Source organism: Callithrix jacchus, chromosome 9 (assembly GCF_049354715.1).
Source record: "Callithrix jacchus isolate 240 chromosome 9, calJac240_pri, whole genome shotgun sequence".
NCBI lineage: Eukaryota > Metazoa > Chordata > Mammalia > Primates > Cebidae > Callithrix > Callithrix jacchus.
The window spans coordinates 75,147,018-75,173,410 of NC_133510.1; the positions used below are offsets into that span (position 1 = coordinate 75,147,018).

The following is a 26,393-nucleotide window of genomic DNA, read 5'->3' on the forward strand; positions in this document are numbered from 1 at the left end:
GACACCCTATCATCAAAATTGAAAGAGCTAGAGGAGCAAGATAAAAAAAAACTCAAAACCCAGCAGAAGACAAGAAATAACTAAGATCAGAGCTGAACTGAAGGAGATTGAGACACGAAAAACCCTCCAAAAATCAATAAATCCAAGAGCTGGTTTTTTGAAAAGATAAACAGAAGAGACAGACCACTAGCCAGATTGATTAAAAAGAAAAGAGAGAACAACCAAATAGATGCAATAAAAAATGATAAAGGGGAAATCACCACAGATTCCACAGAAATTCAAACCATCATCAGAGAATATTACAAACTACTCTATGCACATAAACTAGTAAACCTGGAAGAAATGGATAAATTCCTGGATTCCTGTGTCCTCCCAAGCCTAAACCAGGAGGAAGCTGAAACTATGAATGGACCAATAACTAGGTCAGAAGTCAAGGCAGCAATTAAGAGCCTACCACACAAAAAAAGCCCAGGTCCAGATGGGTTCACAGCCGAATTCTACCAGACACACAAAGAGGAGCTGGTACCATTTCTTCTGAAACTATTCCAAATAATCCAAAAAGAAGGAATCCTACCCAAATCATTCTACGAGACCAATATCATCCTGATACCAAAACCCGGCAGAGACCCAACAAGAAAAGAAAACTTCAGGCCAATATCCATGATGAACATAGATGAAAAAATCTTCAATATAATATTGGCAAGCCGATTGCAACAGCAAATCAAAAAACTTATTCATCATGATCATTAGGATTCATCCCAGGGATGCAAGGCTGGTTCAACATATGCAAGTCTATCAACGTCATTCACCACATAAACAGAACCAAAAACAAAAACCACATGATTATCTCAATTGCTGCAGAGAAGGCCTTTGACAAAATTCAACAGCCCTTTATGCTAAAAACCCTCAATAAACTCCGTATCCATGGTACGTATCTCAAAATAATAAAAGCTATTTATGACAAACCAACAGCCAATATCATACTGAATGGGCAAAAACTGGAAGCATTCCCTTTGAAATCCAGCTCTAGACAAGGATGCCCTCTGTCACCACTCCTATTCAATATAGTACTGGAAGTTCTAGCCACAGCAATCAGGCAAGAAAAAGAAGTAAAGGGTATTCAAATAGGAAAGGTGGAAGCCAAATTGTCTCTATTTGCAGACGACATGATAATATACCTAGAAGACCCCATTGCCTCAGCCCAAAAACTCCTGAAACTGATAAGCAACTTCAGCAAAGTCTCAGGATATAAAATCAATGTGCAAAAATCACAAGCCTTCCTCTACACCAATAACAGACTTAAAGAGAGCCAAATCAAGAGCGAACTGCCATTCACAATTGCTACAAAAAGAATAAAATACCTTGGAATACAACTCACAAGGAACGTAAGGGACCTCTTCAGGGAAAACTACAAACCACTGCTCAACGAAATCAGAGAGGACACAAACAGATGGAGAAACATTCCATGTTCAAGGTTAGGAAGAATTAATATTGTGAAAATGGCTATACTGCCCAAAGTAATTTACAGAATCAACGCTATCCCCATCAAGCTACCATTGACTTTCTTCACAGAAATGGAAAAAACCACCTTGAACTTCATATGGAACCAAAAGAGAGCCCGCATAGCCAAGTCAATTCTAAGCAAAAAGAACACAGCGGGGGGCATCACACTACCGGATTTCAAACTATGCTATAAGGCTACAGTAATCAAAACAGCATGGTACTGGTACCAAAACAGAGATATAGATCAATGGAACAGAATAGAGGCATCAGAGGCAACACAACATAGCTACAACCATACAATCTTTGATAAACCTGACAAAAACAAGCAATGGGGAAAGGACTCCCTGTTCAACTAATGGTGTTGGGAAAACTGGCTAGCCATGTGTAGAAAGCAGAAACTGGACCCCTTCCTGACACCTTACACTAAAATTAACACCAGATGGATTAAAGACTTAAACATAAGACCCGGCACCATAAAAACCCTAGAAGGAAATCTAGGCAAAACCATCCACGACATAGGAGTAGGCAAGGACTTCATGAACAAAACACCAAAAGCATTGTCAACAAAAGCCAAAATAGACAAATGGGACCTAATGAAACTCCACAGCTTCTGCACAGCAAAAGAAACAGTCTCTAGTGTGAATCGGCAACCAACAGAATGGGAGAAATTTTTGCAGTTTACCCATCTGACAAAGGGCTGATATCCAGAGTATACAAAGAACTCAAACAGATTTACAGGAAAAAAACAAACAAGCCCATTCAAAAGTGGTCAAAGGATATGAACAGATACTTTACGAAAGAAGACATATATGAGGCCAACAATCATATGAAAAAATGCTCATTGTCACTGGTCATCAGAGAGATGCAAATCAAAACCACATTGAGATACCATCTCACGCCAGTTAGAATGGCGATCATTAAACAATCTGGAGACAACAGATGCTGGAGAGGATGTGGAGAAATAGGAACACTTTTACACTGTTGGTGGGAGTGTAAATTAGTCCAACCATTGTGGAAGACGGTGTGGCGATTCCTCAAGGTCTTAGAAATAGAAATTCCATTTGACCCAGCAATCCCATTACTGGGTATATATCCAAAGGACTATAAATCGTTCTACTACAAGGACACATGCACACGAATGTTCATTGCAGCACTCTTTACAATAGCAAAGACCTGGAATCAACCCAAATGCCCATCAATGATAGACTGGATTGGGAAAATGTGGCACATATACACTATGGAATATTATGCAGCAATCAGAAATGATGAGTTCGTGTCGTTTATAGGGACATGGATGAATCTGGAGAACATCATTCTCAGCAAACTGACACAAGAACAGAAAATGAAACACCACATATTCTCACTCATAGGCGGGTGATGAAAAATGAGAACACATGGACACAGAGAGGGGAGTGCTAAACACTGGGGTCTATAGGGGGAAAAGGGGAGGGCCAGTGGGAGGGGGAGTTGGGGAGGGATTGCCAGGGGAGAAATACCAAATGTGGGTGAAGGGGAGAAAGCAAACAAAACACACTGCCCTGTGTGTACCTATGCAACTATATTGCATGCTCTGCACATGTACCCCAAAACCTAAAATGCAAAAAAAAAAAAAAAACCTGACAGTTATATAATGAGAGTTATAAATAACCATTATTTATAATAATTATAATTATATTAAATTATATGACATAATTATAAAATATAGATACAATTTGCATATTAAAAAAAAAGAAATACAAGAACAAGATTGACGACTGTGTCAGCAGTAACTCATATTATTGTGCTATGCCTAGAAACTTGCCTATGAGTGCATGGCTTAGGCTTCACCAGACCTGAGCCTGTAATAGAAAAACCAGAAGTCAGGCTCATGTCAGGAGTAAAGAAATTCAGGAAGTTGACCTCTTTTGTCATTAGTCTCAAAAACAGTGCTGTTCATTTTTAGGCATCAAGTGTCAAATGCTGAAAATTTTGGACTAGCAATAGAGAAAACCAGAATAATATAGTATTGTTAAGGAAGCCCTTGTTCCGACATAGGCCAATATACTTTGCTTAACTGTTAGCAAAATCTTAGTTGTACGTATGTGTGTTTTCAGAGCCAGTTTATGATACAGAAGTAACCAGTTTTTACATAAGGAATACTAAATAGAATAAAATTATCACAATATACATTTTGTGATAATTTTGTTCTCTAGCAAACTAATCAAGTTTATCATTTTGTAGATATGGGGTTTTACAGGCATTATGATATAAGTCAGGGGAATAGATTGGAAATAAGAAGCTCAGATTCCAAGAAAGGCATTTCCCCTTTCTAACTCATCCTTATCATTTGAAAAATGGGAGAATTATGCTGAGTTAGCAAGTTCACATAATTTTTTCGAAGACAAAATAACTTATGAGGTCCTTGAAATGTATTAACCACTATACAAATGTGAGTAGACATCATGGACCTGGGAAAATGAATGCTCTATTAGGAAAGTACATTGATTTTACATATAGATACTCTAACATTTCCAACCCTAGCAAGCCATTTTTACTTCCTAGGTTTATACTAATAATTTATACATACAAAATAAACTTGGCATCTAGATTCATTCTCACCAAATCAATTCTCATCTGTACTAGCAATGTGGACTATTCCATAGGTACATAAGCCTTAGATAATGTTTCATTCATCAAACAGAAGTGTCAAATCATTAGAAATGACCTCCTCAGCATAGGGCTAAAGACACATTTCAAAGAGGATTCATGTTATGAATAGTTTTTTTGCTTGATGTTATTTTATCACAGTTGGCTGTTAGTGACAACATTATTGGATGGATCAAGTTACAGTATGCCACTGGTGACAATCATATTGAATCTTATTGTGTTTCCTGAAAACAGATGAAAAGAAGGAGTGACGCATACAGTTACTGTTCTTCAACAACTCTTGATCACTTTAATTTGAAAAAAGTTTATGATAGAATAATTTTAATACAGCAAAAGTTACATAGTAAAATACTGCAGTGAAGAACTCCTTATTTTAAAGATCTGGTGCTGATGCAGGTCAAGTCATATCCTCTGTGCACATTGCATAGGTTTCATTATAATTTGTGTAGTTTATATTCTTGGTGACTCCTTCAGGTTCCTGAATGTATCATTACAAGAAAGTGCTTCTATAATTAGAATTATTAAACATGAGTATATGTTCTTTCATTAAATAAATTGGGAAGGTAAAGAGCTTCACATACCAAAAACATTGTAGTTATACTTTGATAATGCCAGGAGATTGGAAATTTTCTCTTAATTTTTGTAAGGACACGTACTTGGGCATCAAGATAATTATTAATGCAACTAAATTTTAGTCTGCAAAATAACTCTTCCAAAATAGTAAACTAGAAGGTGATCCAATTGTTTTAATTTATTGATATTTTATTCTCAAATGACTGATACTTAGTGAATGTGAGAAATTTAAAGGCTTCTTAGGGCTGGACCCAAGGGCTTTTGGTCTTTTTGATCCTGTTCCATTGTTTAAAAGTGACATTTACATTGAGAGACCATAAGGAAAGTACAAAGTATGCCTGCTTTGGTCTCATGGAATCCTAGTCTTTAAAACGAACCTCTTCTCTGACTGCATTTTCCTTTCTCTGTTCCCCCCTACCTTTTAAAGCTATTTTCTTTTACTCAACAGAAGTTGAACAAATCATTGGCTAAATTGAAAAGTAGCCGATTTGCTCTGCAAGCAAAGTTTTCTCCTTACTGAAAATATAAACTTCTTTTTAAAGAATAGAAACGTTTTTCCCATTTAAGAGGAACTGGGGACCTGCAGCTCCCTGTTATGGGAGAAAGGTTTGCTTTTCTCCTTGCATTAGCAGTTAGAGCAGATTTTGGCCTTGGTGGATAATGGCCCTATAGCAAAGACAAAGAAACTACAAAGAGGATATGAGAGCAGCAGCTAATGCCATTAAAGCAAAATACCTCCTGTGCTGTAGTTGTACTCTGAGTGTACGTTTGAGGAATCCTAATGTGCAAATGTACTATGCATTGAGGATTAGACTAGAACTCTTAGGCTGTACATATTCAGATAATCCAAAAAGAACATCAGAGTTAAGCAGTCCTGACACTGGAATCTAACCAGTGGAAACTGAAGAGATATTAGTACATTTTAGCAAAAACAGAAACAAAACACTTAAAATAAGAGCTATACCTGTTACACTAAAACATTAAACTAGCTCTCTCTGAGGCCAATGCAATAACAACTTGTATTTATATTTTTCTTCTCATTTTAGGACTAATTCTGTGCATTTTAGAAAATGTCTTATTGTAACATTAGTACCCATGTTAAAAGCATCTGTTAGAAAGATGAATAAGTAAGACTGGACAATCTTTGTTAATTGGTCAAGTATATTAACTGATTTAGAAATTGTGTAGAACAAATACATTTTTGAGTATAATACTACAACTGAATAATGTATAATATATACATATTTTCATTTTGTTTGCACTTGTAGTTCTTTTATAAAAATCAAGACTTTGGATTCACAGTTGCTTGGGAAATAGAAGCTTTTGAAGAGCCTCAGTGTTATAAAGGTGTGTTACATTTCAGGAAATGTAAATTGTTTTCTTTCATTGCTTCAAATGGAAGACCAGCTTTTACTCAGTAAGATATCTTTAGAAAAGGAACATAAAACAGGCATAATTCATTAGTATTCATGTATATCCACTGTATAGTCACATGTATTTCTATCTACTCAGGTAAGAATCTGGAAGGTTTTTTTTTTTTTTTTTTTTTAAGTCACAATACCTCACATTCCTTCCTATATTCTAAAATTTAAAACGAAGCTGAAAATTAAAAAAGTTATGCATGTTTTTAAAGGATGATTGTTTTTTAAAGCCAAGTCATTTTGCTTGGAAAGATTGTTTCAGGTTTTGTACGCTTTAAACCTGGAGATATAAGATTAAGAACATTCCCTATGGAATAAAGTATTCTTCTCAGCACTGTTGTAGGATTTTCATGGTGTCAAGGTCCTTTTACATTTTTGTAGGAGTTTCCAATAACTTTACAGCATTATTTCTAAGAAGAAAACACTTACTAAACCTGGAGGCTAACAATAATGCAAGGCCATCCTTTCTCATATCCAGAAAAACTGCGGGGAAAATGAACCCATTCATTCTCTTTTCAAGTAAGAACAGTGTGTAAGAAGAATATTCCACCTTGCTAAAAACGGTTTGACACCACTTGATAAACCAGAAAAATTGATAATGCCAAAAATTGTACCAAAATGATAAAATGTTTTCTTAGACATTGTTATTCTCAAATATATACTAGTGGCCATAGCATATTCGACCACTATTTCATCTGTCCTTCTCACCACTCCTGGTAAAAAAGTTATTCTTTTTTAATATATTCATGTTCAACAACTGATATTAGAAAATTTTTCCAAGTAAAAAAGAATTTGCCTTGCAAAGTCTCTAACATGAACAAAGCCAAAACTAAAAGCTGGGAACTCGGAGGGCAACCAAGGAAAAATTCATTAATTTTATGATTACTAATCATCCTTAACCAGACAGCTATATGTTTTAAAAGACATTAGAACACAACTCATTTCTAAGCAAGGAGTGATTGTCTCAGTCCATAACACTTTATGGGACTTTTCGTTTTTACTTTCATCAAGGTTATTTTAATACTGTTCAAGATATTACTAGACAAGGATGTCAGAAATGAAAGTAGTGAGTTCAAGTGATACAAATAATAATAATAAGAAAAACGGAAAACAGCCTCCTGTAAAGAGAATGTTAAAAAAATGGGTAGTTTGAGGTGATGAAGATTTTGCCTCAGTTACTTTTGTAACAGTTTTAATAAAGACTCATGTGGCATTTACTCTGTAGCACTAAACACTTTACATATATTAATTCACTGAGAAATACAGTAAGACCTGCCAGCATCTGGAGAATGCATAATTTCTCTGTTGTCTTTTTTCTTCTGGGTCTGAAGAGTATCATATTGGCTAGATCACTGTTCAGTTCTGCCATTCAGCCAGCTCTTCTTAACCATGAATTCAAAAAAAGATTTTTGGTAGAGCATGTTTTGACACTGAGCTGAATAACTTCTGTGGATATACCATTCACAAACTTGAGTGAGCTCCCTTTGAAAATTGTTATGTCTTTAGCTTTTTGGCTTTTCCTAGGATTGATGAAATAAAATTCTACTGATTACAGTCTTATTTTTGTCAGTTTGTGTCACATGTGTCATTAAAGGTGAAAATACATGGGATACTTTTCTCCCCTTAGCACTCACTTCAAAAACACCTGTGTCCAATGAATTCCCTCAATCATTTTATTTTTTTCTTCTCCAGATTTTATTTCTAGTTCAGTGAGCTCCTTCTTAAGTGCTGTTAGTGGTATACTAGCTGAATAATTTTATATAAATTAGTTTGATGTACTGCTGCCACATTTTTTTTATTCCATTCATTGATATATTTCATTCATTCTATTTATTTCAGTCAGAGAATTATCAAGCACCTAAAATGAGCCATTCATTGTGCTAATTTCCATGGAATAAATCTCATGATAATATTAATATGGAATTGTCAGTTTATTGTGCCGGTTTATTGTGTACATTGTATTTATCTTTTGCTTGGTGGCTTCAGTTAGTCAATGTGGATAAATGTAGAATTTTTTTTTTTTTTTTGGCTCTTAGCTGACCAATCATACCTCTGTCAGAAGTAGTTTCATTTACACAACAGCTGAAAAATGCAGAGCCATCACCTCAATCAGATTGTCCACATTCATAGATGTATTTGAAAAATAAAATTAGGCATGGTAAGTTTCAGAGAATTAGCCAAATCATGGAACAATCAGAGCATTTAGCTACCTGTTATTCTTTTTACATTACATGGCTCAAACATATTCTGTAATTTTTTTCCAATTTACCTAGTTACAATGGCCATTTCATTTAGATTTTTAGTATGTTTCTGCTCAGATAAGTTATGCTTTTGAGTCTTGCTTCTTTCCCTAAACATCACAGCTTTGCTTGCAAGATAGGTCACTTAAAAAGCAAATTTCTGTTCTTTTGATTGTAGTGGCAGTGGTAGTAGTATGGTGTAATATTTTCATCTAAATGTTGTTTATTTTAAAAATTTCCTGATTAAAGACAAGTTTAGATCAATTGCCCCCTCAGAGGAAAATTTGGCATTGTGTTTATAATATAATATATATTCTGTTTCTATTGGCATGACTGTTCCAATTCGAAGCACCTGAATCGTGAAACACTATTGATGATGACTAATTAAAAACTAAAAACTCTATAAACAAATTTGTTGCCCTAGTTTTAAAAAAGGAAATTTTCTTGAAATTGTTGGCTTCTTTAGAGAGGTGGCAGGACATAGCACTTACCAGGATGAAAAATAATTTGGCTTCCTAAAACAAGATAATGTTTTCTCTCTATGTTAAGTAATTTGCTGGAATATTTGGGCTCCTCACTGACCAAATATTTCTGAGAATTAATCTGCATTGACTTGTTCTTTAAAACAAATTTTAATAAACAGTTACTGGATCCCCTCCCCGCCCACACACACACACTTTTTTTTTTTTTGCTAGTTTCTCAGTTAGGGATGGGAAACACTCAACTAAGTATAGAACATCAATGCCCTCAAAGTCTCATAGACCTATTTTACCAGTCTAGTTAGATTGTCTTTATTAGAGTCAGAGTAATGCTACTTTACAGTTCGCTAGAATGAAATTCAATTCGTTTTTCCTACCTATTCCATGTATTAAATTTTTGGCTCTCTGCTACGTACTACCTGTAGGATCTTGTTTATTCATCTTCAACATATGTATGAAATCCTGGGTTGCTTATATCACAGACTAGTTTTAGAAATTAAAGAAATTTATATTCTTACTATCATTTTAAAACCAATATTATTGTTATTACACTTAAGTGTAACAGTATTACTTGCAGGGTAATTATATATAACATTTTTATGCTTTATAAATGTATTGCAAGTTCAAATTTTACATTCTGAAGAGTAAAGCTTTTCTGTACTAATTATACAATCAGTTTATAAATATTATAGTAGCTTACTCTGAAATGCAGGTTTAGATGATACATTCCTAATTGATTAACTTTCTGGGCTCTTCGTACTCTATAGGTTCTAGAGTTGTTTGCTCTGTGTTATCAAAATTTTCAAATTTCAAAAAAGATCCTTTTTATTTTCACTGGAAATATAAAGACTTCTATTATCTGATAAGTATAAGGTTTTATCAACTAGGTTATTTCATAGATTGACAATTCATATCACATTCAAAGTAAAGTACAAAAATGTGCTAATTTATAATATCATTGATTGATTAATAAGAATTAATAAAAATTTTGTTACAGAATTAAGATCAGTTGAATGGCTACTTATTTTATAAATTAAAATAACATAAGTTTATTATCATGTTAATAACTTTTGGGAGTCGATGAGCTCATCTTGGAATTCTTCCAGACCTGAATGAAATGAGAAAGTTTCCATTAGAAATTTAAACAAAAGGAGAATCTGTTTAAGAAAATTAGTCAGTATACTTTAAAAATCCTCTGAATTACATCTTATTAATCAAAAATTGAAATGTCTTAATTCTCTTATGTGCCTGCAAAATATTGGAGACTCCTTGTGATTAATGTGGAAAAGGAACAGGTAAGTATGAAATAAGATAAGCCAATTTTATTTTTTTGAAATGGCCTATCAGATTGTTAAAAAAAACTAGTGTGGAGGAAAATATTCTTACTGACAAAGTAGATATAAGATTCTTTAAAAGGTGAAGAAGGTATTACCTCCTAGAAACTTAAAATCCATGAACAGGATCCTGAAGTGACATTTTCTACAAGAATGGCAATGAGTTCATGTTAACTAGCAAAGAAGAGAAAGCAAGTATTCCCCACTAGATGATATGCTTTATCAGATTAGGGACTGTTTATTTCACCATCATTTCTAGCATTTATCTAAAAGTTTAGCATATATGGGATGTTCAGCAATACAAGTGTGGACAAAAATTAACAAAAAATTATGAAATGAATGTTAACAAATGTCAAGATCGCTTATGAAAGATTATAACAGTTTCTATTCCATGTTGCTATTAGGAATGCATTCATTGAACAAAAGATATTGCAATTAGAATATATATGAAATTATATTGGATAAATATTTTGAGGAAACAGGAAAAGGTGACAACAAATCTTAAAATTTGGCTGTCAGCAAGATGGCTGACAAGAAATTTTTGGTGCTCTTTTCACCGACAAGAAAAGCTGCCAAGCAACAAATAAACAACTACATTTTGACCTAAATAACTAAAGGAGAGCTCCATAAAACAGCAGAGATCTTGTAGAGCACAGAAACTCAGGATGGCTGCATAGGGAAAGGAAGGAAATTCATTGTCTCCATCACCCCATTCCTCCAGTTGAGATCAACTCAGAACTAGGAGGGATCTCTTCCTGCAGAGAAAAGGCAAGCAAGAGGACCCAGGTAGCCTCAATTGCCACCATGTATGCTACAGTCTTTGCTACTGGAGACACCTTCAGTCTTCATAGGCTCTGAGCCCAGCTGAAGAAGTTCTCTGGAGTCCACACTGAGCTACTCCCAGAGAAGAAGGAGTGTGGCTATTCCCTGTCCCCATGGCTCAAACTGCTACTGTGCTGTGCCACTTTGAATTAGAGCCACTATTAGAGTGTGTCCGGCTTCTGGGATGAGTAGCCATTGTAGCATTCCATTCTTGAGACTTCACTGCCCCTGCAATATGCACCTGCTAGCATGTCATTCCTGAGCTCATCTGCTTCTATTCCTTATCACCTAGGGACAAGCTACTGTGGAATTGCTCCATCCTCTGCATTCCAGTGGCTGCTGCACCCTCCTCTTAGGGCTGAGCTGAAGTAGCATCCCCCCTCCTGGGGGACTTCAGGCCTTCTGCACACCAGAGCAGTTACTCCTCTGGCACCACAGCTAAGGCAGTGCCCTGCCCCTAGGGATATCAGGGGCCTCTGCCACATCAGAGGACTTGACCCCTCCCCATTTTACAGGTGAGGCAGCATCCTGTTTCTGGCGATCCAAGTCTCAGAAATACCAGAGCAATTGCACCCCCAATGTCACAGCTAAGTCAGAGTCCTGCCCCATACCAAGGGATGCAGAGGTTCTGTTGACCCATGTAGCCACATTTTATGGGGCCAAGAAGATGTAGCATCTTGTGTCCTAGAGAATCAGAGCTTTGGCTAAGCTGTACTATCATGACTTCGAGGCTGAGCAGGTTCCCTGCTTGAGATTCTAAGACATCCCATGTCTAGGGAGAGTGGTTATTGTTGTACTGCTTTCCAATCTTCAGCTCCCAAGCTGTAGTGACATCTTGCTATTCCTGGGTCCTTACTGCTGCTGCATCTCATGTCACAGAAGCCATACAACTTAGTTCCAACATCTCAGGGTCTACAATCACCACTGTGTGGTACCTCATACCCCACTGTGCTCTGTTGGTTCCAGGTCCTGCATTGCAGCTGTACCCTGCTCCAGGAGGCTTTAGCCTCTGAAGAACCTATTTCCCAGAGACATGTCAATACTGTGCCTTGACCCTTAGCATCAAAACTACAGCCACATCCCAGTTCCCTGGGCCCAGGCTGCTGGAATGTACCTCAGAGAAACAGTTCTTAGCTTTGTGGGAGAACTGCATCCACTCATACCTTGGAAAGTGAAATGGTACCTCAAATTGCACATGGTCTAATAGTTAGTTTTACAAGACCCCGATCCCAGAAACCTGTCTTCACAGTTGCTCTGAGTACCTGTGCTTTAAATCCAAGTGGCACATGCCTGTGGGCCATGTCAGACCTGACACCAACAAAGATCACCTTAGATAAGACTTCTACTGTAGGGAAGACAAGAACAGAAGGATCCCTAAAGCCTTTACCCTAATAACCTATGCAGCCATCATCACTTCCACAAACTTCTTCAGCCAAGACCAGTGAGGCACCTACAATTATTGCAAATGTAGATAACAACTGAAGAAGCTAGACAGAGACTACACCACTGCACCCAGATGGAACAAGAGCAACTCACCCTGCCAAACTGGCACCCACAGGTCTATCTGCAGGTGAAAGTATTAGCCTCCAAAAGCCACTTTTGGCTTAGAAGAGGTGACTGTACCACTAAGTATGCAGACATAAATGGAGGGAAACAAGAAATATGAAAAAGCAAGGAAACCTGACTCCATCAAAGGGACATAATAATTCTCCAGTAAATAACCTGCAAATAAATGGAAATTTACAAATTGCCTAAAAAGGAATTTAACATAATAATCTTAGGGCAACTCAACAACATACAAAAAGAATATAAATAGACAATGAAATCAGGAAAATGATTTATTATCTGAGTAAGGAGTTCAACAAGAGCTATAATTCATTAAAAAAGAACCAAATCAAATTTATGTAGCTGTGGAATTCAGTCAGTGAAATAAAAAATACACTGAAGAGCTTCAACAGCAGACTAGAATGAACAGAAGAAAGAATCTAGGAGATGGGTCTTTTGAAATGATTGTCAGAACTTTTTTTACAAAATTAAAAAGTGTGTAGACAGTCAATGGGATATATAGGATACCATTAAGTGAAGAAATATTTACAATGTGTAATTTTCAGAAAGAAAAGAGACAGAAAATAAAGAGAAGGCTTACTGAAATAATTGCTGAACATTCATAAGTCTTGGATGTGATGTGGTTAAAAGTCCCCAGGCAGTCCCCGAACAGAAACAACTCAAAGAGTTATTCTCCATGGCACATTTTGATCATACTATCAATAGTGAAAGACAAAGAGAAAATTTTAAACCAGCGAGAGAAAAGCACAGTCACACATGAAGAGATGTCCGTTAGACTATCAGTGTATTTCTCAGCAGATATCTTGCAGGCCAACAGAGAATGTGGTGACATTTTCAAAGTACTAGAAAAAAAAAAAAAAACCCTTGTAGATAAGAATACTATACCCAGCATTTTTGTCCTTCAGAAACTAAGGAGAAATATGGTATTTCTCAGACAAGTAAAAGCTAAAGGAATATATTACCAGTATACTTATAAGAAATGCTTAAGGAAGTTCTTCATATGGAAATTAAAGAATGGTAATTGCTATCATGAATATATATGAAAGTATAAAACTACTGGTAGAGGTAATTGTACAGTCAGATCCATACACTGTATTACAATGTACTGGAGACTGTATTACACTGTATTACACAATATTGGAGAATACTCCAATACAGTGATGGCAGTGTACAAATCCAATATATCTTTTGTATGAAGGTTAAAAGTAAAAAAATAACTAAAGCTACACTAAGTTGTTCAGGGACACACAATATAAAAAGATCTGAATTGTGGCACCAAAAACATAAATTGTGGACAGAGATGGTAAAAGTTCCGAGTTTTGTATGCAACAACAGAAGTTAAGTTGTTATCAGCTTAAAACAGTTGATTACAACTATAAGATGTTTTACGTAAGCCTCTTGACCACCACAAAACCATAAAACAACAGCAGATACACAAGCAACAATTAGGAAGGAATCAAAGCTCAGAATTACAGAATATTATCAAATCACAAAAGCAGATAATAAGAAAGGAAGCAAAGGAGATATAAAACAACAAGAAATCAAAGGCTAAAATGGCAATAGTAACCTATCAATAATAACCTTGACTGTAAATGGCTTAAATTATTAAATAAAAAGACATAGAGTGGTTGACTTTTTAATAAAACAAGATCCAATTAGATGCAATCTACAAGAAACTCACTAAAGCTTTAAGGAGGCACACAGGATGAGAGTGAAAGATGCCATGTAAATTGTTACCAAAAGAAAGCAGGGGTGGCTATACTTATATCTAATAAAATAAACTTCAAATCACAATCAAAAGAGGCAAAGATAGTTATTATTTAGTGAGAAAGGGGTTAAATCATCATGATAATATAAATGTTATAAATATGTACGCACCTAACACTGGAGCACCTAAATATGTAAAGCATGTATTAATGGACATGAAGGAATAAATACAATAATAGTGGGGGACTTCAATACCTCACTTTCAACAATGGATAGATCGGTCCAAAATAAAATCAATAAGGGAATATTGTACTTGAGTTGCATTTTTGACCAAATGAAAGCAGCAAACATATATAGAACTTTTATCCATCAGCAGCTAAATGTACATTCTTCTCTAGAACACATGGAACATTGTTCAGAATAGACCATATGTAAGGCCACAAAACAAGTCTTAAAAAACTTAAGATGACTGAAGTATGTAGCATCGTTTCAGACCACAATGGTATGAAACTAGAAATAACAAAGAGAATTGTGAAAAATCCACAAATATGTAGAAATCAAACAACATGCTCCTGAACAACCAATGGGTCAAATAAGAAATTGAAGAAAACAAAAATATATATACTGAGACAAATGACAATGAAAATACAACATGTGAAACTCTGTGAGAGGCAGCAAAAGAAGTTCTATGAGAGCATTTTATAGCAATAAATGCCTACGTTGAAAAAGAATCAAGCTCCAAAATAAATGATCTAACATTATACTTCGAGGGACTAGGAAAAGAAGAACATATTAAAGCTTAAATTAGCAGAAGGAAAGAAATAATAAAAATCAGAGCAAAAATAAATCAGAGAACAGAAAAAATCAATAGGACTAAGAGGTTTTTTTTTTGAAAAAACAAACAAACAAAAAACAAAATCAACTAGCTTTTAGCTAGCCTAATTTAAAAAAGAGAGAAGACTCAAATCAAAATAAATTTAAAAAATAAAGTGAAGAAATATGAACAGATAGCTCAGAAATAAAAAGGGAGATACAAATAAATGAAAATAAATCACATGCTCATGGACGTAAAGAATTAATATGTTAAAATGTCTATATTACCTAAAGCAATGTACAGATTCAACATAATTCCTCTCAAAATCCAAAGGGCATTTTTCACAGAAATAGAATAAAACAATTCTAAAATTTATATGGAAACATAAAAAAACCCTGAATAGCTCAGGCAATCTTGAGAAAAAAGAACAAAGCTGGAGACATCACACTTCCTGATTTAAAATATATTGGGATATAGTGATCAGAAGAGGGTGGTACTTGCATTAAATTAGACACATAGAACAGTGGAAAAGAATAGAGTCCAGAAATAAATCCAAATATATATGCTCTAACTTTTGACAATGGCACCAAGAAGACACAATGAGAAAAAGATTGTGTCTTTAATACATGGTGCTGAGAAAGCTAGATTTCCATATGTCAAACAATAAAATGAGGATCTTGTCTTACACCATCCATACAAATTAATTCAAAATAGATAAGATCTAAATGTAAGACCTGGAATTATAACACTTTTAGATGAAAACATAGGGGAAAAACTCTTGGACATTGGTATTAACAATGATATCTTGGTGTGATACACCAAAACCTCAGGCTGCAAAAGAAAACATAAATAAATGAGACTACATCAAATGAAAAAGCGTCTGTACAGCAAAGGAAGCAATGAAATAAAATGGCAGTCTGTGGAATGGGAAAATGTTTGCAAACTATATATCTGATAAGGTATTCATGTCCAAAAGATATAAAGAACATATAAAACTTAATAGTGGAAAAAGAAATAATTGGAAAATGAGCAAAAGACCAGAATAGACATGTCTCCAAAAGAGACATAAAAATAGCCAGGAGATAAATGAACAAATGCTCAATGTCATTAATCATCAAAGAAATTCAGATCAAAATCATTATGAGATACCACTTTATACCTGCTAGGACGACTATTATCAAAATGTTAAAAGATAACCAATGTTGCAAAAGTTGTGGGGAAAAGAAAAGTCTTGTACACCTGGTAGGAAAATACAGCTATTATGGGAAACAGTATGGAAGTTTCTTCAGTGATTACAAATAGAACTACTGCATGACCCAGCAATCCCTCTTCTGCGTATATACACAAAGGAAATGAAATCACCATCTTATAAAGATGTATTTACTCCAATGTTCACTGAAGCATTATTCACAATAATCAGGATATGGAAACAACGTGTTTGTCAGTGAGGAAATTTTGTGTATATGCACACACACACACACACACACACAGATGCATACACACACACACACATTTTGTTCAAAAGAATAAAATAGTGCCATTTGCCATACCATGGGTGAGCCTGAAACAAATTATGCTAAGTGAATAAACCAGACACAGAAAGAACAATATTGAATGATTTCACTTATATGTGGAATCTTTTTTTAAAAAGAACTCAAATATATAGAGACAGAGAAGAAAGCAGTTGGTATAGGTGGAGAGGTGGTCCAAAAATGGGAAGATGTAGTTCAGAGGATACAAATTAAAAGTTATGTAGGATGAACAAGTCTAGAGACCTAAGACACAACATGAGGTCTATACATAATAAAGTAATACTGTGTCTGTGAATCATGCTAAATGAGTAGATTTTAGCTGCTCTTGCCCCAAAACCAAAAAAAAAAAAAAAAAATAGGTAACTGAGATGACGAATATGTTAATTTGCTTCACTATAGTAACCATTTTACTATGTATATCCCATGATATGCTGTATACCTTAAATTTACACAATAATGTTTATAAAAAAAGAATACTTTATAATCACAATTCATAGTTTAAGCAGCAAAAAAGAAATCATCAAAAATAAATGAAAGCTAAATGATATGCATATTTTTAAAGGGTAATATGAAAGCACATGGCATATGGAGATTATTTGCAGTGATTTTTTGGGCTGCTAGAATCAGAATGAGCTATGTAATTAGACAACCTGTTCATAATTATTACTGTGATTGACATTATTTGAAGCACATTCACAATTGTTCCATAAGACCCAGGATTATCATAATTAATGAAAACGTGAGTGACTGATTGATAAGTTCTGTTATATAAACATTGCTATATTTTTAAGGTTCTTGAGTAAGTCTGCAGAAGAATAAGAATTTGGTTGTATATAATTAAGTTCATTTTGTGTTCTATCTTAGCATTTTCCGTTAGCTGCATCACATCTTGGATAAAATGAGACATGACGCACTCAGCTTGGATGTTCAAAAACAAAACATGAGGAAGCTGAAGGGTTTAGTCACGGAACAGATCCACAATTTAACCCACTTTCTCTGTGTTCATCATGTTTGAGAGTATATCAGCTCATAAAACCTCTGCAGAGGGTTATCTCGGACTATGAGAGCCACAAAAAGTCATCTGATATATTCTTATAAAAATATAATTGCTTTTTTAGTTTGTGCACTGATTAAGACATCTTAGAGATTATGTAGCTTGGCACTGAATGAAACATAGTTGATGGTTGAAAGAAATAACATATGAAACACATTATTTCAGTTACTCGTAATGCTTGTGTGAAATCACAGAATAATGTTATATCAACAAGAGATATGGCTGGAGTCTTATAATCATGTACCACTTTCCATAAAAGGTTTTGCAAACAAATAAAGAAGTAAACTTTTCAGTAGAGTGCTTATTTCATTGTAGGCATTAGTGGTGATTGTTTTTAAAATTATTTTTCAAAAATACCTTCCGTATATAAATGTGTTTACACAAGATTGGTTTTAGTATAAATGAACTGTTTTAACAAGCTGCAAGTGAAAATAATTATTAGCATCTTGGAGAAGTATATTTTACACATGAGATTCTGAAAGGTTAATTTTTAAAGTGCATGGCTATATGGAAGCAACATTTATTTTCACTAGCTTTTACTTTCTCTATCAGTATGATTTAGCTGTGCATAAATTATTTACTAGTTAACTAAATGATGATATTATTTTTCACTAGTAAATCTAGCTAACTTTCAACTCATAAAAGTTAAAATACTTTTGGACATTGTAGAACTCTGTAAAAAGTTGGATGACTAAAATTGACAAAGTAAAATTCTTTCAGTGTTATAGGAAACTTGAAGACTACATAATTTCTAATTTTCACAAATATGGCATTGTGATATATGCTGACAAAAGATGATAATTGCAAAGTTACAGGGATGCTATTTCACATAGAGTAAATCTGATGGATATTTTCCTCTAATATATTTACTTTTTTTGAACTCTTGATCACATTTCTCTGTTTTAACCTTTGTCATAATTTGAATAGGTAATGAAAAACCAGAACGAAAAACACCAACTGTGCAATGCTAATTATATGTCTGTCCTTCATTCTAGCCTTGTATAAGTAAGGAGTTCAGTTTAGTAATAATTCATGTGGTATTTTGTTTAACCTAGGGACTCTTTAATGTCTTTATCATGTTGTAATATAGATTTCCAGAGAAGCAAAACGTAAATGATATATCTTATTTGTTCTCTTTATGATAGATCAAGTAAATTTGAATCAACATGGTCTTGACACTGAAAGCATTTTTACTCATAACATTCTCTCTACTTTCTAATCCCACAGTATTTTATATTATTAATAATACTGTACCCATGATATGGCATTAATGGACTGTACATGTATCTATCTTTCATGCCATAATGGAGTTGCTTGAAGGTAAAATAGTGTCTCAATTATGTCTCCTTCACTTCTAACACAGGACCTCCTATAGATGAGGGAGTCTGTAAACATATGTGGAATTAGATTGCATTGTTAAAACATTATAATTTTAGTCAGACATTCTATTGGCTGGATTCCAATGATTAAAACAGTTCCTTTATCTGTATTTAAGAAATTATATCCAGATATTGTAAACAGTAAAAATCTACAATAGGACATTACATAAACAAATTAAAATAATGAAAAATGAAATAACTGTATTTGGATATCTATATTTGCATCTACATACATTATGTGTCTGCCCACATTTATGTTTATGTCTATGCTTAATGTATGCATTTCAGATTTCAAAGTAAATAGATTAGTTGATCACCATTAGATATAAAATTGAGCTAAGTTTTAGAGAAAAAATTGGTGCAATGTGTTTTGATCACAAGATAAATCACGTATTGTGTGCTATTTATGTACAATCATACAATATTATCGTGTTTCTCTGTTTCCAGTTGCTTATCACTTTAGTCCACTTTTCCACTGTTCAGAGATATTCAGAGATAATTGAGTTATATCTCCAAATGGGGCCCTGATGATGTAACTTTCTATCCCTGGCTTTCTGACTAGACATTGAGAAATCGCGATGATTTCCTTATTATCTATCTTCCTTTTCTCATTACTAGTAATTTACTGTGTTATACTCTCTGACTTTGGCCACACAAAACTCTGTAGTCCACCAAACAAACCATGGTATCTCAGGTCTCCATGACTTTTCCCACATATTCTTTTCCGTCCAGAATGCCCTTATCTGCTATTCCTCCTATAAAACTCATATCAGCCTTAAATGTTCAATTCAAACTCTTCCCTGACTCAGGCAGGATACATAACAGCCTTTTCAGTGTAGTCACACTACATTCTGAACCTACTTCTATTTATACATATAGCAGGTTGTGTTTTAACATTTGTTTTCATCTTTATCTGTCCTACTTCTATAGTCTTTGCATGTAGGATTTACATCTTTTTATCTTTCTGTCCCCAGAACCAGGCATGCCATCTGGGATATAGCAGGTGCTTAATAAATATTTGTAGAACTACTTATCTTATTTAATATTCACAACCACATATGTTTACAACTGAGGATGCTGAGGTCTAAAAAGTTTGAGTAATTTGCTCAAGGTTGTACAGCTAGTGAATGGCAGATATCCAGTCTGGAGGCTGCAATGTGTCTGCCTTTTATTCTAGGAATACCAGAAAAGCCATTTATGTTCAGATCTGTCCTCTAGAAAATTGAGTATTTGCAGCTGCTCCGATGTAACCAATGTCAGGTTTGAGAAATTTTCTTCTGCTTTCTCCATGCTTATGAATACCTCACAACAAATTGAATTGGTTCAGTCTTGGCTCTTATCTTCCTTGTCTCTGGTTTGATGTGCCTGACTTTCTTTGATCTTGATTGAGATTATTCTGTAATCGGTTGGTCTACTTTTGTTTGTTTGCTTGTTTGTTTTTCTTGGTGACAAAGTCAAAATATCTGCCTTGTACTGGTCTTCCTTAAAATTAGTCAGCCTTTTTATGGGAACATGCCAATATCCTTACACTTATTTCCCATTTACCCATCAATCACCAGTGATTGTGGCTACACCACGCATATTCTCTTTTAAACCCTCAGACTTTGACATGTTCAGGCAGAAGCCATTACAAGACATTAAGAAACATAATTTCTCAGGGTTATCTAATGCTCTGATAATTAGGGAAGTATTAATAATTCCCTTCACAGATGCTGCTGAATGTCAGTATATGAAATGCTAATATTGTAATAAATAACTTTTAGGAGAGTGAATTCTTTGTGATATTTCACTTATATTTCTATATAGACTACTATTTATTGTCAACAGATTTTTTAGCACTTGCGTCTTATCTTAGATCCAGGCTTTTACTTTCAGTTGCCTATAGCACATTTACTTTTAGATACTTACCTTAATTTTCCTTGGAAAATGTCTAAAACTGATTTTTTTAGCATACCCTCCAAACCAAACTTTTTTTCACTTCTCCAGTTCTGTCAATAGTTCCTCCCACATTTTTGTTTAAGTTTCACCAAGTCTAAGAACCATGTAGTTATCTCTGAGTATTTCCTCTCCTTCATCTACTAAGGGAACGAAGGCATCAAAGTATCACAATGATTGAATTTTTTTCACTGAAAATATCTCTCAGATCCAACAGTCCTTCAGCAACAGCTTGTTCTAATATATCATCACTACATCCCACTTCCTGTTTCCTTTGTACATGCATCAAATAATCCTGTGTACTGCAGATAAGTTAATTTTCCTAAGCCACTACCTTTATTATGTTGTTATGCCTGCTACTGCCTATTTATTAAGACCAAACTTCAACCTGATAATTGAGAATGCAGTGTCTTTTTTTTCATGTTTTCTCTGCCATATTTGCCCTTTTTTAAGCTGTTTCCCCATTTATCTGAGTAAATCCTCATCCTTCAACAACCCACTTTAATGTCACCTCCTCCATAAAGCCTTTTCTGAACTAATTAATCATTTCATCCTCTTTGTCTTATAGCATCCATCATATTATATTACAGTTTGCTGTTTATCTGTATTTTTTTTTTGTTCTACTCTTGAGTTATTTAAGGTTAAGGACTGGGTTTTGCTTATATATTCATTCTTCAAATGCTGCACAGTATCTGGCATAGAGTGGTAATTTAATATATATTTGCTAAATGAATGAAGGAATACATAAAATAACGGCAGCATTATTTTATATAATGTTCATTCTCAACTCTGCATTTACTCACATTTTCTTTACTTTCTGAAATGCCTTTGTACTCTGCTCCAAAAATTCAAATGCAATAGATTTTTGAAAATAGTTGAACACAAAATGATATATTTGATATTATTTAACTATTTAAATGTGGGCACATATTCAACCACTCTAGTATCTATATTAAAGTGGTGGAATTTATAGTTACTTCTGACACTGAACTTCTTTTAAACAGATTTTAAAGTTATCCATTTTGTCTTACCATGCTGCTTTTTCAAAGTGTTAGATAACTTAACATGGTGATGACCTTAAAATAGGATGTAAAATGATAACTACCTATTGAATATTCACCACAAATATATTATTTCCACACGCATGTGTACACAGCCCCCCCCACACACCCACACCAAACTTCAAATTTCCTTCAAGAGACAGTTCAAATTGTACTTCTTCCAGTAAACATTCCACAAATCATTCTGTTTTACAGTATTTGTATTAGTCTGTTCTCATGCCACTAGTAGACACATATGTGAGACTGGGTAATTTATGAAAGACAGAGATTTAATTGACTTACAGTTTCACGTGGCTGGAGAGGCCTCACAATCACGGCAGAAAGAGAATGAGAGCTTGGCCGGCGGATTTCCATTTATAAAAGCATCAGATCTCATGAGACTTACTTACTATCAGGAGAACAGTATGGGGAAAATAGCCCCCATGATTCAATTATCTCCACCTGGTGCTGCCTTGACACATAGGGATTATGGTAATTCCAGGTGAGATCTGAGTGGGGACACAGAGCCTAACCATATCAGTATTGTTTTTCTCAAAACCATTTTAGCACATTCAGCCTGTAAGATAAAACGATTATTTCATTCACTATGGCCAACTATTTTGTTTTATCTCTTATCTCACATTAAAGTTAGGATTTCTTTAACTTCATTTTTAAGCTTTCATAGTTTCAGGTAAACAGTAGGCAATTAACCAATACTTAATCTTGGTGATGTTGTTGATTTTGATGATGACCAGAGCTCCTGCCAGGGCTGACAAGCAAAGATCATTCCTTATTTTATAGTGACACAGGTCTTTACACAAAATTAGCACCTTCTCTGCTGGAAACTCTGCAAATCAGTTAAATTGAGTTTGTCTCTGACTAGAATTTTCTTTTTTCCTCCTCAATTTAAGGAGGAAATTGACACTTAATTTTTTCTTATTCTGTAAGTCTAGGCTATTTTTCTGAGATCTTACTGCTTTTGAGTGGACTTAAATGAACATTGTGACTACTACTCTTATTATTCCTCAATTTAAGGAGGAGGAAAAAAGAAAATTCTAGGCTTTGTGAGTGTTATCCTGCCAGGCTTTTTGTTTCCCCTCTTTCTTAACCCATTTATGCACATAAGCCTTTTGTTTTATTCAATCACATAATATAATTCTCTCCAGCAAGGCAGACAGATGAATCTTTTGCTAATGATTTAACACTACAAAACTTAAACACTGCTTATTTAAATTCTACTGACTAGGCAAGGTTTGTTTTTGTTTTTCTCCAGAAGTATGAGGCAATATATAATATATAATTCATATTTCTTTTAACAGGAAAATTTCCTCTTTGGAATTTACTGTAGATTTTATTTTTAAAATTACATAGCCATTTACTTTATACCATTTAAAAAATTACATCTCTAACAAAGCAAGGTATGTTTAGTAAATTTTAATATTTATCAATATTTATTGTTATTAAATATTAAGATGAAGATTTAAATAAAACATCATTTTAAGTTCACTTTGCCTGGTTGTTTTAGATCAGGTGCTTAAGTGATTTGTAATAAAGGTGGTAATTGCTGTTTAAATAGCTAAATATTATGTTATATTCAGAATGGAATCATAGCTTCAATTGGTATTTCTTATAAACAAAAGTGTTCATTGGTCAAGTTGAAGAGTAATTATAATTTCATAATTTCTCCCATTAGTTCTAATGTCAGATAGTTTTCATCTACATTTTAAAATTGAATGAATAACAAGATTGTATATCTGCTTAAAAGTAACATTAAATTGTTTTTTTCTGAAATTGACACTTAATTTTTTCTTATTCTGTAAGTCTAGGCTATTTTTCTGAGATCTTACTGCTTTTGAGTGGACTTAAATGAACATTGTGACTACTACTCTTATTATTCTTAAAATTTTGAAGCATAAGATTTAATTCTACTCTCTAGAAAATTAGTTTGAGAAGAAATACAGTATTATGTAGTATTTGTCAATTAATTCACTTAATTCAGTCTAAGTTTGAACTTTTCATCTGTGGCCTCAGGGTTGAGAACAGCCCTCTGGGAATCAAAGCGTGATTTGATTCAGTGGTTACATATAGTCCTCTTGGATAGAGCAAAGACCATCGCTGTGAAACTCTTAGAGAAAAAGAGGACTGAAGAAGTTAAATATATGGACCATAGACTATAAAACATAACCTATTAGAAAACAAACCTCACAGTATATAGTTGGATGCCTAAATAAAGTATCAATTAAACACACTAAATTATTGAGCAAATGAGGATGAAAAAAATTCTTCTTTAAAGCCAGATTTAATTTATCACACACACATATATGTCCAGTTAACAATTCTTTTCTTGGCATATTTTTTCTCCATTTCCATTTCCTTACATCCAGGATAGGTGTACTCTCAGTTTGAAGTTATGACTCACTCAGAAATAACATGCTGTTTATCTGCTGAGCTCAAATCTAGGAGACTCCAGGAGTGAGTTTAGAATTAGCTAGAGCAATTTAAGCATTGGAGTCTTTTTTTTTTTTTAATTGCATTTTAGGTTTTGGGGGCATTGGAGTCTTAATCTCTGTAATGATACTCCTCAGGTCACAACTATCTAGGGGCTATTTAGCCCTTGTTATATTTTGCAGTTTCTTTTTTCTTACTATCCTCCTTCAATGAAGGCAGGAGGCCAGGAGGACTACTAGCTGCCAACATTTCTATTAATGAAATACTAGCTGTTGCTTTAAAGAAAACTTTTAAGAAAAAAAAAAGAGAAGTGTTTTTCTTCATAGTGTATTTTTTAACATAGCAAATCAGCTTTTACCAGAGCAAATACTAATGTCTCAACAGGCAGAGAATTGAAGTCTCATGATTTTTCTGTTTTCACTTCATGGTAATAGATTATTAATACCTATTGGTCTCCACTTCATCTCCACTATTTTGAATTCACAAATACATCCACCAATATTTTAGCTTGATGTGAAGAGTGCCTTTTATTACTTGTTGTGGTCTCTTGAAATTTTTCAGAAAATAAATGTGTGTGTGTGTGTGTGTGTGTGTGTGTGTGTGTTTTGTGTGAGTGTGTGAAAAGGGCAGGAAAAGAGGGAAGGACAGAGAAAACAAGAAAGAGTCGTTCAAATGGTACTAGAAATCCATGGTATGAATAACAGATGGCTAATATTTCTTATACAGAACTTATCTAAAAGATTTGGGACTGGAGTTACAGTGTTTACCTTGTAACATGCACAAATAAGCCTTCATCTTATCATTGTTACTATGTGCCTGCCCATTGTCCAAATTTGCTTTAGCCACTGTTAAAACACAGAGTCCACTCTTTTTATGTATTTAGGAACCAATGTAGTCCATTGATTCTATTTCATGTTGTGTTCAAGTCAACCACCTCAGTTTTAGAGTAACTTAAGGGGCATTTTTTACTGGGTTCTCTTTAGAGGTGAGTCATGCCATGCAAGACTGATGAACATCAGCAATTAAGTGACACACGTTATGTTCATGTCATGATACACATTCTGTCTAACCATGAATCACCTATGATATTACCCTGTCTACTGTATTGCAGGAAAAACAGAGGTTTCTGACTGATGTTCTGCATGAAGTGATGCTGCTAGACGGTTTGGCCAGTTCCCATCCAGTATCACAGGAAGTGCTACAGGCAACTGATATTGACAGGGTGTTTGACTGGATCGCATATAAAAAGGTGGGAATAAAGAACAAAGTGCCAATTAGATATTTCACTACTATGATAGCTAAACTAACTCATGTTGGACGTATATATTTTTTTTCTTCTGGGCAGATAGGCATAGACTGTAAGTTACAAAACATAGAGTGACTAGGTTCATGTCATTTTATGAGCTACAGCTTTGCTTTAAAAGTTGGTAAAATGGAGATTAATGTTTGCCAAATAATACATAGAAATATTTGAAATATTAATGAATAAATATTTGGAGACTCGATATGAAATTGCTCTAAAATGGTGTTATATAAATGTCAGTTATTATTATTAATAATAAGAGAAATGACCCATATAGTGACAAATTATTTTTCACCAATGCCCTTAAATACTAATTTATTTTGATGGGCCAATGCAAATGGATATAGGTAATGACATCATACATGCATGTTATAAACATTATTTATAACAGATTTGGAATTTAAACATGTTTTCTGAATAAGCATAACAAATGAAATTTTACAAAGACTACTGAATGGAAACAAATAATTTTGAGCCAATGACTAGATATAAAAATAAGGTAAAATATGAATTTTTCCCAGTTACTTGGATTAGGATTTTTCTTTATAGCCATATCTCTTAGTTGTTCTAATTTTAACATAATGATGTGCCTTGCAG

General features: G+C 34.2%; 1 protein-coding gene across 1 annotated transcript in view; it reads left to right on the forward strand.

The window, feature by feature from the left end:
* Window positions 1–26,393, forward strand: part of TRHDE (thyrotropin releasing hormone degrading enzyme) — a 422,303-nt gene that overhangs the window by 212,150 nt on the left and 183,760 nt on the right. Inside the window, exon 6 of the mRNA XM_035257033.3 lies at window positions 25,605–25,742. Coding sequence (XP_035112924.1) covers window positions 25,605–25,742 — 138 coding nt within the window. The remainder of the gene's footprint in view (window positions 1–25,604; window positions 25,743–26,393) is intronic.